The following is a 13964-nucleotide window of genomic DNA, read 5'->3' as shown; positions in this document are numbered from 1 at the left end:
TGACAAACAAAATTATTATCTATGACTCACCATGAGTAGTGCACTTTCTGAATCAGCTGCACTAAATCTGATATACTATTGTCCTGTGGTTGTCTAAAATTCTTATGTAATCATAGATACTTTGAAGGATAAAGTAACTGAAATACCACCATCCTTATCTAAATCACTATAGGATGACACACTGAAAATTTATAGTCTTCATTAAGCCCGTACTATGAATATACTCGTGTCTGTGTTTTACTTTTCTGTCTTTACAATCTGAATTCCAAGCCTTAATACAATAGAGCAGTTTCAGAAGTAAACTTTCTGCAGAAAATCTTCACCAAGAGCCAACATGATGTTAAGACAAATACCATTATTTTCTTCCATCCACAGGAACATAAAATCATCCCTTTACAGACTATGTCATCATTTACATCCAACTAGCTATCGCCACGGTAAAAGATGAATTTTCACTGATCCTCGGGGCTTCCTGTACTTTCTGGAATATAAAAGAGATGGCAGAAGTTTTACACATACATTATATATCAAGGTATCAAGAACTTTGCTGAACTGAGTTTTCACTACTCGCATACAGAACATCCATGAACAAATATGTTACTCGTCATTTCTTTGTGCATATGTAGTGTAACAGACTATTAAACGGCATGGTCACATACCATTTCACCAAAGATGCAAGTGTCATTTAATGGATAGAACAAGCCATGTTAATGTACATGATTATTTTACATTTTGTCTCTTTATCCATATCGGTAAATATTACAGGTCTTGTCTAGCCAACATTTCCTAAATTAATACTGTTACACTTGGATTAAATGCTACTGTCCCATAACAGTTAATGACTAGTCTCTTGTTCTTATTTATTGGTTTCTCAGCTTACAGACCACGGGAATGTTCCTACTCCATTTTAATGCAGGAAAAACAGGTTAGCTCACATCGCCATAAATATTCCTTACTAAAAAGTTCTGGCTATGTGGGTATACAGTCTCTACACATATGATTGGAACGGACCTTCTCCATAAATTACTGGGAGACTTCTTTTTTTCTTTTGCTCGCTTGATTTTTACTCTGAAACCAAAGTTCCCATGTACAGGAGGGAAAAAAACTGAAAACAAAGAGCAGAAGGGCCAGACACATTAAGGACTACTGTCCTGCATAGGAAGGAAATGGCTTTGTATCGCATACAGTACTAATGAGCCCTATTGCAATACTGCATCTCTTACACTGCCCACACTTTACAGAAGACATTGATAATCTGAAAAGGTTCAAAACACAAATTGATGACAAACAATAATAAAAGTGGGAAACTTGTTTCTTCTAAATATTAATAAGTATTATGATACTGGTTTAGTATCGTAAGATACTAAAAGAAGCTCCATGCCCTCATTCACTTGAAAAATTGAAAGATGACAAAAATCACAGTCTTTTTACTTTCTAATACAACTAGCAGGTACAGGCAGAAAATGATTCAGTGAAGCAAGTCTTATAAATAAGGAGAAGCAGTACTCTTGAGCAGACAGAAAAAAAGCCATAAAAAATTCCTAATTCAAGCCTAACAGACACAACAAACATCAGTTTAAGTACATGTTGAGAATAATTCCTCTAGATATAATGTGATTAACATGACTAGTTCAAGAGGGAACTCAGACCAAGCAGTGACGTCTACTTCCTAAGACCAAATATCTCATCATTAAAGGATTACCCTCTGCAAATCTGTGACCACCTAAACAATTCTAAATATGCAGGAGAGCTCCTTGAAAAAAAACCAGAAAAATCACCTCCACCTGACCCACTCAAAAATTTTTTTTCAGACAATAAACTCTCACATACTTCAGCAAATTAGAAGAAAACAATCTAGAAACATGTTCAACTAATCAGGCTTATTTTTGCAGTTGTTCGGAGTTTGCTAGTGATAGCCATTCAAATAATAAAGAATAAAATCAGTAACTGCTTCAGCATTAAGACACATACTAATCAAAACACATCACCGCCACTCAAGACCTCAGTACCATCTATCAAGGGGTCACTGCTCAATACTTCTGTACTAACAGTACGTAAAAACAATTTCTGATCTATCCAATCTATATATCCGTTCCACTAACCATTTTTTCTGCCCAAAGGAACAGCCTGACAACACAACAGAGAGAAACTTTTTCACTAACTTCTCAATATTTTCACAGCCAAAACGAACCCTCTTCTAAGATGGCTCTCTTCTGATTAACTCAGGGAAAACAATAAAGACCTCATTGAACTGGACACACAGGAAAGAAATAATTTGACCTTGGGTATTTATACCGACTTTTTCAGGAAATGACACAGGAATAAAATAATTTTTAAAAGCAGTAACACAATGCAACAGTCTCCCCAGAAGTAAGGTCCAAAATTGTTCTGCACCCGTGATGGATGTATGCCATTTTCATCATCTGGACTAAAACAGGTCTGGGGAGTGCCATCGCTTCATTTGTCTGCCTCTGAAATACTGATATAACAACATACACTAACATAAACTTTCTGGACACATGAAAGATGGCAACTTGTAAACTACTCCATACAAAAATCTACCAATCAGTTTTGTCTCTATGGAAGTCAGGACTATACCAAATACACAGAGGAACAGGGTCTATGCAGTCAAGCCCCCGGATATTATTGCAACTTTTCCAGGAAAAACATTCAATAAAGACAACTTTTATCAGTCTGGATATTATCCCAGAAAAGTAGCACCTGTCAGTGTCATAACTACATTGGTTCAGACCAACAGGACCAGCTAGCCCAACATCTTGTCTCCAACTGGCCATTAGCAGATGCTGAGGGAAGAGAAGAAGAGAGTAAGCAATTATGCCACTTGTACTGGGGGAATGGGTCTGGAGGATTCATCCTTTCTGTATTATCTCAAGAAAAAAAATTCCAAGAAAGGCATCAAAATATTTAAATAGTAGGGTTGGGTTAATAAGAAGCATTAAGAGCTACTACTATTGTGTCAATGGTGCAAGTCCCATGTTACTCAAATCACTCCCACATTCATTCTCGCTTTCTGGCAAGTCTTTGTTGCCTGCTTGGATACCACTAACATAAGCACAGCAGGGCTGCATCGGAATGAAACAGTATGTCTGCAGCATCAATGAAATATTAAGACAGCCTAATTATAAATCAAGGAGGTCATTAACATGCTGATGTATCAGTTCCTCTTGCCTAGGTTGGAGAGATGACAGAACTGCAGCAAGCTGTGGAGTATCAAAACATGATAGACTCCAGCTTCTGAGTATCCTTCATCTACATGGCTACAACTACTACCCTAGGCTACAGAACAGGTATTTCTGATTAGCTAGTGTGGAAATCCACAATCCTCAAAAACTAACAAATCAAGCATAGGCTCCTTTTTTTTTTTTCTTTTTAATTCTGGCAGCAAGCTGACATACATTTAGCATACATATACTCTTCCTGCTTACATATATCTTTTCATATATTCTACCACTGCTTATGGAAATGCTTGTTAGCCATCCTTTCACATATTTAACAACCTTAGCCAAAGTGCAAATAACATTCCTCTACACAGCATCATTTAAATACAGGAATGAGTTACCTATTCAAAAAAGTAAATAAAGGAATAACTATGATTTATTGTAGAAATGTGTACTTCAGTATTGCTTAAGAATAAATACCTAAGCACAGACTTGCTCCCTAAATAGAGCCACACGTCAACATCTCTCTAAAATTCACTACTTTCTCATAGGACTATAGCAAATTTTAAAGCACATTATACTGATATATTAGTATCTGAAACTGCAGCACCAGAAAAGAAATAATTTTCAGTCTGTTTTGGATCACAGAACTTTTTTTTTTTTTTTTTTTTTTTACATTTTAATGATGCAGCTTAGCACAGTTTTTCTTATTAGCCTTCTTAAAGGACTAGTAAAAAAACCTCTTTCTCTGTATATAGTCTCAAAGTCCGGGTATGATGAAGTCTTTTGCCACGGCTTCTATTCCTCCAATCCTTTCTCTAGTAAAATATAATAATAATTTAAAAAAGACTTCTTTGTCTAAAGATCACAGGTGGTTTCAGGCTTAAACAAACTAGCTTAGGCACCAGAACCACTTCAGTCACTGAAATCTTCAGTTCAGCACAGAGTACAAATTAAGAAAAGTAAATGTTTTTAACTTAACTGCACAGAGCTCTATCCTTTCTATGTTGAATTATCTCACTGAAAGCTATCATTGGTGTTGTTAAAGCATGCATATATATGTATATACACACATGCATATATAAGTATATTGGAAGACTTAAAGGAATATGTGGCTGAGGGATTTTATGCAGGTGTCTTTTTTCCTCATGAAGCCTACTCAATTTCCTACCAAGAGGGAAGCTAGAGTGATTTTCCAAATGACAAGAATGAGTGTATCCAGCGACAATCAGTTCCAGCCCTTAGCCAAAAAAAAGCCATCCACTGCACCAAATCAGACTGCCACCTGTGCCCAATACTAGGGCACGTAGTAGAAAGGAAGGGGAAAATGGTAAAAAGCAAAATGGCTGGGCTAAAAAAAGGACAGAACTGGGTCTTCATTTGAATTCCTAACCCGCACAAAGTTATTGTATTCGTTTCACAAGAAACAACTCAAGAATGTGATATGCCATGAGAAAACCATGCATTTAAATAACTACATTTTATCCTGCAGTCAGCCAGACTGTAATTATATAAAAGCAGCAATGAATACACTTTGATTTACTGTGTAATAATAATAAATAAAAAAGGAGGAAAAGTACTTTGAATGTTCACAAATGTCCTCTAACTGAAAACCAAATTCACTCATTTAACGATTTGCATCATATTAGCAACAGTGTATCTATTGAACAGCACTAATTTAATACTGACAGGAAATCTAATGGATATGGAAAAGCACAACAGGAAAAATCAACAGTCCATAAAAGAATGTATGCAAAATTACTTTTAAAAAGTCATTTCATGTTTCTCTTTAAACAACTCATGTAAGGCAATATCAGAAAATGCTAAATATTTTGGTCACACTACATAATACATTCTCTTCCTGCTTGAATGTACAGCAGGTTATAGCCCAGTATTACATTATGAAGTCTGTAAAAGGAAATACTAGTATTGGGATGACAGTACCTTGGACTTACCCTAAGACAATCAATCATATTGTTTTTAAAAGCCAAGGAAAATATGCAATATCTTCTGGAGGGCTATACATCCCGAATAAACATTACAGCAATATCATACTAACATTATATTAAGCAATTAATTTTCTAATTTCTTTTTTTTTTTTTAAAAAAAAAGGTCAATTATGAAATCTTGGGTTCCTGTAAATGCAGTAAGTCCACTGCACTTAACAGACAGTAACTTCTGACAGTGTGTAATCAGTGTCATATTGTGTTCTGAATGTACTGTTCTATATACAATTATCCATTTAAAAAAAATTAAAATACTCTATTTAAGAATTACTTAACCACAGCATCTGTGTGATAGAAAACACCTTAAGTTCCCACTATACCTAGCTTTATGTGGTTTTGGCAAATACTGCTGGGAGAAAATAAGGCATAAAGCTGTTATTGATGTGTCCAGATTCATCAGTAATTGAGCAGTAATGACCACGCATTTTGATGAACATGAGGGCCACTCCCTTAGGGAAGTGATAACTTTGTTCCTACAAGAGATGATACAGGCAGCTTTCCCTGTAGAAATTCTGTGTCAGTAGTTTGTCTTTTCTGCCCATACAAACACACCATTAAAAAATTAGGAAAGACACCTGTGAAATTCAGTATCAGCAGTGTAAAAGATGTGCATCTGGCCTGTAATCAATGTGTTATCCACCTCGTTGTGGCAGTGAAGCTTCAAATAATGTAATTAAGGTTGAAGTTGGTAAATATTTTTTCTAAGAAATTTGTTGGGTGATGAGGATTTATACATCAGAGCTTAAAACCATCATAATCTTATGGCTCTTGCTACTATCATCATTTACTTTTGCTTGAATGATATGGAACAGGACAAATGGAAGAAGTCTTGTGAGTTCTGTAAATATTGTATCTATGCATCTGGAAAAGAAAAGATCTCCTGCTGGCAGATTAACTCTTAATTGAAAAAAATCTTCTATCAAGATGTACCTTTAATGAATCTTTAAAGGAAGATCATATACCTTGTAGGTATCACTTACACCAGCACCTCAAGTAAGACTAGATATAAGAGCAAAGGCACTTTCTACCGTATCTATATGAAAATATTTTTCTGATCTATAAACTTCATAAAAAAACCCATGAGGCCATAATGCATAAAGCACAGACCAGACCTCAGACTACAAGTAGCAGGCTTAATCTGTAAACAAGTTTATTCCATAGCTAATATGCAAACAACTTTAAAAAGGAGTTAAAATTAATCCAGAAATATCTAATTAGTTTCTTTAATCAAGACACCCTCTTACTTGGCTAAATTTTGCTTGCAAAAACCAATCAACAATACTTTGCATGAGACACAGTTCAGTTTGTGCTCCAATTTCATTCATTTCCTGCTTAACTCAGCCATGATCTGGACACGAAAAATTTAAAACTCAAGTGTTAGTTTATTGAGAAATAGAGTTGTTTGGAAATGCTGTGTGGAACAATATAAGACCTGGGTGTGTTTTGAGCATGTATTTTATTGATAGATAACAGTCAGGGTTCAAAAAGTTGCAGTAAATACCCAAATATCAGTATGGGCAACATTCCTTCCCAATGCCACCTTTGCAGGTTTTCTCCAATATACTTAACAAAAAAAATATGTTTTTATATATATATATGTATGTATCCTATAATCCCAGGTAGATCACCATCAACCTGTCATGAACGACTTTCAATCTAGCATTTACTGTGACAGATACAAGATTTACCTGGTACACACTGATGACAAAGTTAATGATATTTTGGGATATAGTTATCCTTTAAACATTGCAGTACTTACTGATTGCCTCCCTTTTTAATACTTTGGGTTTTTTACAAAAAAACAAAATCCATCTAAAGTACCCAATTCAGTGAATCACAGTCACAGATAAATTTCAGTTCATTTAAGTCCAAATCAGACATTTTAGTTCATGTTCATGCTAATGAAATTCAGATAAATTACCCTGGCTGCAGGCCCATTGACTTTTGGCTGAAGAGTACACACAGCTGGATGCCTGTAAATCAGGCAGGACACGATTTCTGCATCGAGGTTAACAACTGATATGCGTCACCAGCATATAAGAGTATAGACACTAAGCCAGAGATCTCAAAACAGCGTTTCTCCTGCCTGGCAACTTTCTAATAAAAACAAAGCTTATTCTTCTGTCTGCATCACTTTATATAACGTGAACATCTGTAAAGTAGACTACGCTAAAGCAAGCGGGATAGAGGGAACATTACACCCCTATTGATGTAAAGTGACTTAGTCTACATATTCACTTTAAGTCAGCGCAGATTCATGCTGACACCAATCAGTTCCATCTCCTCCTCCTCATTTCTGACCACCACCATTACTCAGGCAGTAGGATTTGTACATACATAACACAAACTGAGTAAATCACCTAGCAAGTTTCTTTCTTAAAAATGCTGCATTCTGACAAATTAAGATGTTTTGTTATCAGATATATTTTATATAGCTATAGCCTTTATCTTTCTAGAAGAAAGTCATAGATAAGGCTAATCAGTATCTGTTTCATTCTATAAACAACATGCATTCAAATTTTTCTTTTTTACTGGACTAGTGTAGTTTTAGATCTGGTTCTGCTCATTTTCATCTAAAAATCCAACACTAAGAAAGCCACATCTTTAACTGCCTTTAACGTAACAAATAAGGCTACCTTAAAGATCACCGTCTGCAAAAGGGAAGACAGAAAGACCTGCTTGACGATAACAGATATAAAGCTGAATGATAATGATAGCGCAACTATTGTTTGACACTTAATTCCACAGCTTGGGTATTGTTAGCCACAAAACAGAAGCTTTAAAGTTTAAGAACACAATAGACTAATCACACTGTTGCAGTTACATTAAAACTTCATGAAAACAATGGTTAGAAGTTACTTTGGGTTTGTAGTTGGCTCAAAAAACTTTATAAGCACATTCACAAAAATGTATTTTCAGGTCACACACACACACACATACACACACACAAAAAAACCCCAAAAACCTGAAAATGTGAGCAACTGGTAATAAATTCTATTTAGCAATACAAGATTCTTGAAGCTGAAATGTTATCCAAAGCACTTTTATTATCAAGTGTTCAGTTTTAGTATTGAGATCCTTGACCCAGACTATAAATTGTATTTCAGACAAGCAATAATTTCTTATAGTGATTTCAAGCATCTTAGAGAAAATCATCATTTTCACAGGACCAAGGCTCTTTAAAATAAGTAGTATTTGTTTCTTTCTCTTCTGTCTGCAAAAAGCATTGCCATGACTTATTCACTCGATTCATAAGACTGTTTTTCTAATTGCAATTGTGGCTTATAACTATTTATATATAACATCTACATATATCATATATATATATATATACACAGTATAACAAATTATGACATCCTGAGCAGTCTGTAAACCACAAAGTAGCAAACAGGTGGTCTACTGCTACATACTTTCACACTTCCATTATATAACCTCTTTGCACCAACAAAAAAGTACTATCACCTTAGTGTTAGACATATAGCCATCACCACCATAAATCTGTCTCAATATAGCCCTTTCTGTCACTTGCTCACCATTTTCTTTTTTCTATAATTATCCAGAAAACACTCAGTTATCTTCTAGAAAGTAGCATCAAACCCTCCATTTAAAATGGGAATTAACGTCAGAACTTAAACACCAAGCACCTTAGAAGTCAGGCACAGAGCAATGCACACACACAGTAAAACCAGTGTTTCTTTCCTCACGTTCTTGGTAATCTCTTTGGCATTTTACCTGGTACATTCCAAGTAACTTTTAGAATTGCATGAATCTTACATTTGCACACAATCTCACAAAATTTAAGATCATTACAAAATTTACAACCACTGTTAACCCAGGCTGACTCATAAGGAACAGTTCTGGGTCTCGTAAGTGAGGGATTATACCTAACTCAACCCATCAGAAATGCCTCCAGAATTCAACATGCTGCTTTAAAACCTCTGTGTTCATATGTAAAATTGACTTAATACATGTTGCAAGTAGGAACTTTTGAGATGATGATCCAGTATTTTACTGAGGCTTACATCCCGCACGTACAGAATAATTTTAATCCAAGACTCAACAATTTTAGATCCAAGAAGACCAAAGTATGTTCTCCAAACATACACTGATGTAAGATATTATGGGGTGGTAGAATAGCATTCGCAACTCAAAATGGGTAAACTGCACCTCCAAAATTAATACCAGTATTTTCAAAAATAGGAATACGAAAAGGCTCAAAAAACTTTTTAGTTTTTTTAAATTGTTAACCTCTTTTGCCTTCGAAAAAATGGTGGAACCTAGACATAAAATTATAACAGGTTTTACCGAAACTAGGTTTCCTTTTTAAATCCAAAAATAAGAATTGAGTTGTTCAAATCTAAATATAAATCACAAATAGGAAGGACTTACCTTCTTGTCTATTATTTTTCCTCTTTAACCATTTTTCCACAGTTTCCGCACTTACACTTTCTGACACAAACTCATCCAGTACCTGGGGGTGAAGAGAAAGATAGGCCTTCACTTTTTCATCCGTTAAACCTGAAAGAGAGAATATTAATTGATTACATTATTGGCATGAAATTCCTCATATGCAACAATACCTAGATGCCAGTGACAATCAGTACTCTTGTTTTTTTAACACACTGATTGAACGCAGGCTATTTAAATTGCCTCCTCCCAGACAGAACAATATCCAGTCAAAAAATAAGCTGTCATAGAAAAGAGTAGAAGCAAAGCTTATCCATACAAGGTACCTTGTACAAAAAGTTCCCTACAGGAGTACACATAAACGCTAACTGGGAGAAATGGCCAGGAAGGAATTTATTAGTATGAGTCTAAAATTACTTATTTCCATGATATGCAAGATGATACACTGAATAAGAAAGTGGGTGGGAAGGAGATAGTAGAAAGTAAAAGAAAGTGAACTGGTATTTCTTGTAGACCATCAAATTCAGTATTCTTACTCCATGTGGCAGCAAAACAACAATAACTATTATGCAACAAAAAAATCAAGCACAATTTTTAAATACTGCAGTTACTTAAGTAACTTCAGAAATATAAACCGCTTTCACGTGCACGTTTATATACTCCAGTACACATTTTGGACAAAAAAGCACAACTCAGAACCTCAGATCCCTGACAATCATAAACAAATTCCCAAATTCATAACATTACAAGGACAAGAGGAAATGGCCTCAAGTTGTGCCAAGGTGTTTAGATTCAATATTAGGAAAAATTTCTCCGCTGAAAGGGTGGTCACGCATTGCAACAGGCTGCCCAGGGAAGTGGTGGAATCACCATCCCTGGAGGCGTTTAAAAAAATTGTAGATGTGGTGCTTAGAGACATGGTTTAGTGATGGGCTTGGCAGTCCCGGGTTAATGGTTGGACTTGTTGATCTCAAAGGTCTTTTCCAACCTGAATGGTTCTATGATCATACTCTTCATAAATCCCCCCAGCAAAACCACTGGCCACAGGGAGGTGAACCCAAGGGTGCTGAGGGTTTCTGAGGGAGGGCAGGAAGGACGCACACCTGTCCCGAGGGACTAAGTTCCAGGTTGCCACAAAGGGAGCGGGCACCCCAAGTACAAAAGCCTCAGTGACATTTGAGGGGGTAAGTAACAATCACTGTAATGACTCTAAAAACGCCTTTTCCTCTTGTGTTATATGTATATAAGCGTAATTATAAATCCTCCACAGAAAACAGCCTAGGTTCAGCAGAAGCGAAACTCCCCTCTGAAAAATGCTGGCCTCTTTTGGAGAGTATTAATGCTATAAAATAAGATCAATTTTCTTATTCTATTCTTCACACAGTAACAGAACATGCTGAAAACAGCTACAGTGTAATTCAAATGCTAGTCAATGACTGTAACCTTTAAGATATCTTACCAATGTTACTATGAAAGCCTTCAGGAAACAATACCAGAACAGAAACCAACAACTCCCGCCTGCTGATTCCAGCCACACATGCCACTCTCCCCACACCAACTGCACCACATCATTCCCACATCAGCCCCCATGAGCCCAAACCTGGTTTAAAACACCCTTTCTCTTAATCCACACAGGTGGCTGTTCCTGGTAGGTATCATAGACTCAGATAACAATATTCCCACTTAGGCAAGACTCTCCAGATCTGTATCACTTGAATTAAGAAAGCTAAGTGAGCATCCCGTTTTTCATTAGTAAAGAAGAAAAGGCTCTTCCTAAGTCAGTAAGATCAGGAGATGACCAGCAAGTGGGACGAAAACAAACAAACAAAATCCCACAACTTTGACTGCTTAACCTGATGTGATAGTTTGTAAATTGACATCACAATTCATCTATAAAGAAGTACATGCCACATGAATGAAAAGATTTTTCAGCCAATCAGACCAACTAATCTAAGTCTGCCATTTGCTCAACTACGAAAAACATGATACCTTGAAAGTTTAAGTCTTTCTAATTTCATAGTAATAGAATTTGAAAAGAAAACATGTTTGGAGAATCATTAATAAAGAATATAGCATTTCAAAGATTTACCAGAGTTAACCATCATTAAGTCATCAAAATGTATCTGCCTTTAAGTTCTGGATGAAAAATGATCAATACAGGTTTGTCACAAAACGCTTGCTGCTTCCCAGTTGTCTTTAGACCGGAAGCAAACACATTTTGCTTCTGGTAAGAAACAAGGAAATGAAAAGTTTGTAAAATTAGCAACTGAAATTGTACAAGGGATGATTTGTGTTTTCAGTGAAAATAACCTTAACTTTCTTATGCATGCATTCTGTGTACCTTGATTTCAAAGATATACTTCCTTGATTCAAATCTTTATGGGTTGTGGGTTTTGTAACATACACATCAAAAATCAATAAAATGTCAATTTGAAATAAGATTTTCATCTACATGTCCCAAGGTTAATTTCCATTCCAGATATTCTGCACCTGAGGGTGAAAATTCTGGTTTAACCTTATACAGAGAAGTGATTCATGCAGCTGATATAAGAAATCCTACAACGGCCTTTAAATTACCCTCCTTTATTTCACTGAAGGCATCTGTGCAGATGTGTTTTTTCAATGTCAGATTTGTAGATGGGAGCAGGCAGAACAGGATTTGCAACTGCATTTGCAGAGTAAAAAAGGAGTAACTTGAACTTATTTTCTACACAGACTAAAGCAGAGTTATCTGTCCTCCTGTTAGGCTACTGGGTTGAAAAATCCCTGCTACAACCACACACACAAAATCCACAACCGAAACCAGCAAGAGCAAGAACACATTGTAACTTCACAAAATGTAACGTTAATAGAAAGTAGCCTTTCAGAAGAAGCTTAAACTTTTTGTTGTTTATGTACCTCAAGGCAAAGGAGTGTTCTAAAGAAGCTTGAACGTAAGAGTGTTTTACAGCTGTGGATAAACAACTATTTTATGTCATATATAAAGCCTTCTACATTGTAAAATGCATGTAAGAATAAGAATTTTACATAAGAATATGCATAGGTTCAATGATGGACACACTTGCTTTCTTGAACACTCACATGTTCCTGAAAACTCGTACATATATTTTTGCTAAATATTATCGACCTCTACATTGATCTGTTGTAATCTTTTAATTCTGAAATACAAAAAAAAAAAAAAATAAAAATTGAGAATTCAGAGGCGATGATTAATAACATTTGAATAAACCAAACTATAACACCCCCAAACTCAGGAACCAAAGGTTTATCAAGCCAATCAAGTATCATTTACAAATTCAAAACAAACAAACAAAGCACAAGCCAATGCTGGTTATTAACTTTTCTGTTACTAATGTACTGGTCTGAAGTATTTGGGGCAGTAAACTTTTCTACATGCATCCACATTAGAAATATTTCTCCACTACTCCTTTCTTCTCCCCTTACTACTATTGGGCTCACAGACTAGTAGAAAGAATAGTCTGTGTTTACTATTTCCACAGCACACTCTACACAACAGGGAGCTTCCCATCACCTCCAGTGATGCCAAGACTGCTCTTATTCTTGTCCATCAGTTCTTGTATGGAGCATAAAGTACATACATCAACAGTGTCTAACAAAGGAAAAGGCAGTAGTGCACACATCCATAATTATGTTGGTTTATACACTTTCTTGCAATCAGCCCAAACAAAAGCTCCCCTCACTTATTTTCACGCATATCCAGATGGCATTGACTCTTGTATCTGGAACCTGTCTGTCCTCTGACAGAGCTATAACAGTTATCAAGATGGACCATCACTCAGGAGGGCTGAACTCTGGCCAACAGCCTAGCACGCAGCAGGCCAGAAAGCACAGAAAGACTGGAACGACCCAAATTCCTCTGGGAATTAAAGGAGGAACCTGGCATTTGGGTTGAGTGTCCATTCATTCCATTTACGAATTGGAGTTTGCCTTCCTGATTCATGCATGTATCCTGTTTACTTAAAAACACACACACCAAACCACCTTTGCCCCTTGTATTCTTATTTTAAAATCATAAACCCACATTTCAGTGCTGATTTCTTTCTGGCACAACTTACTATTGCCATATTTTATGCACCCATTAGCTATCTGTCCTGGATTTGTGATTAGATAATGAAAATGATAATAAAAATACCATGCAAAACGACACACGTGTACCAGATAAGCTTTTGCTTTTTTTTTCATTTCCCTCTGAACAAATCGTAGGCAAAGCAGCAGCTCAGGCTGCCTGCCGCGTGTGCAAGCTCAGCAGCTCCTCGCTTCCTGACCAACACTCCCATTTAGGTTCTCTGTGTAGATCTCATTCTCTTTGGCCATGCTATCTGCTGTTAAAAGTTCATTCATACACGTGGAA

General features: G+C 36.1%; 1 protein-coding gene across 1 annotated transcript in view; it reads right to left on the bottom strand.

Moving 5' to 3' along the window:
* PDE10A (phosphodiesterase 10A) overlaps positions 1-13964 on the bottom strand; it is a 194381-nt gene that overhangs the window by 105031 nt on the left and 75386 nt on the right. The window contains exon 2 of the mRNA XM_005443108.4: positions 9575-9703. Within this exon, the coding sequence (XP_005443165.2) occupies positions 9575-9703 (129 nt within the window). The remainder of the gene's footprint in view (positions 1-9574; positions 9704-13964) is intronic.

Source organism: Falco cherrug, chromosome 6 (assembly GCF_023634085.1).
Source record: "Falco cherrug isolate bFalChe1 chromosome 6, bFalChe1.pri, whole genome shotgun sequence".
NCBI lineage: Eukaryota > Metazoa > Chordata > Aves > Falconiformes > Falconidae > Falco > Falco cherrug.
Note: the sequence above shows the minus strand (reverse complement) of the source record. Positions and strands in the feature narration are given on the sequence as shown.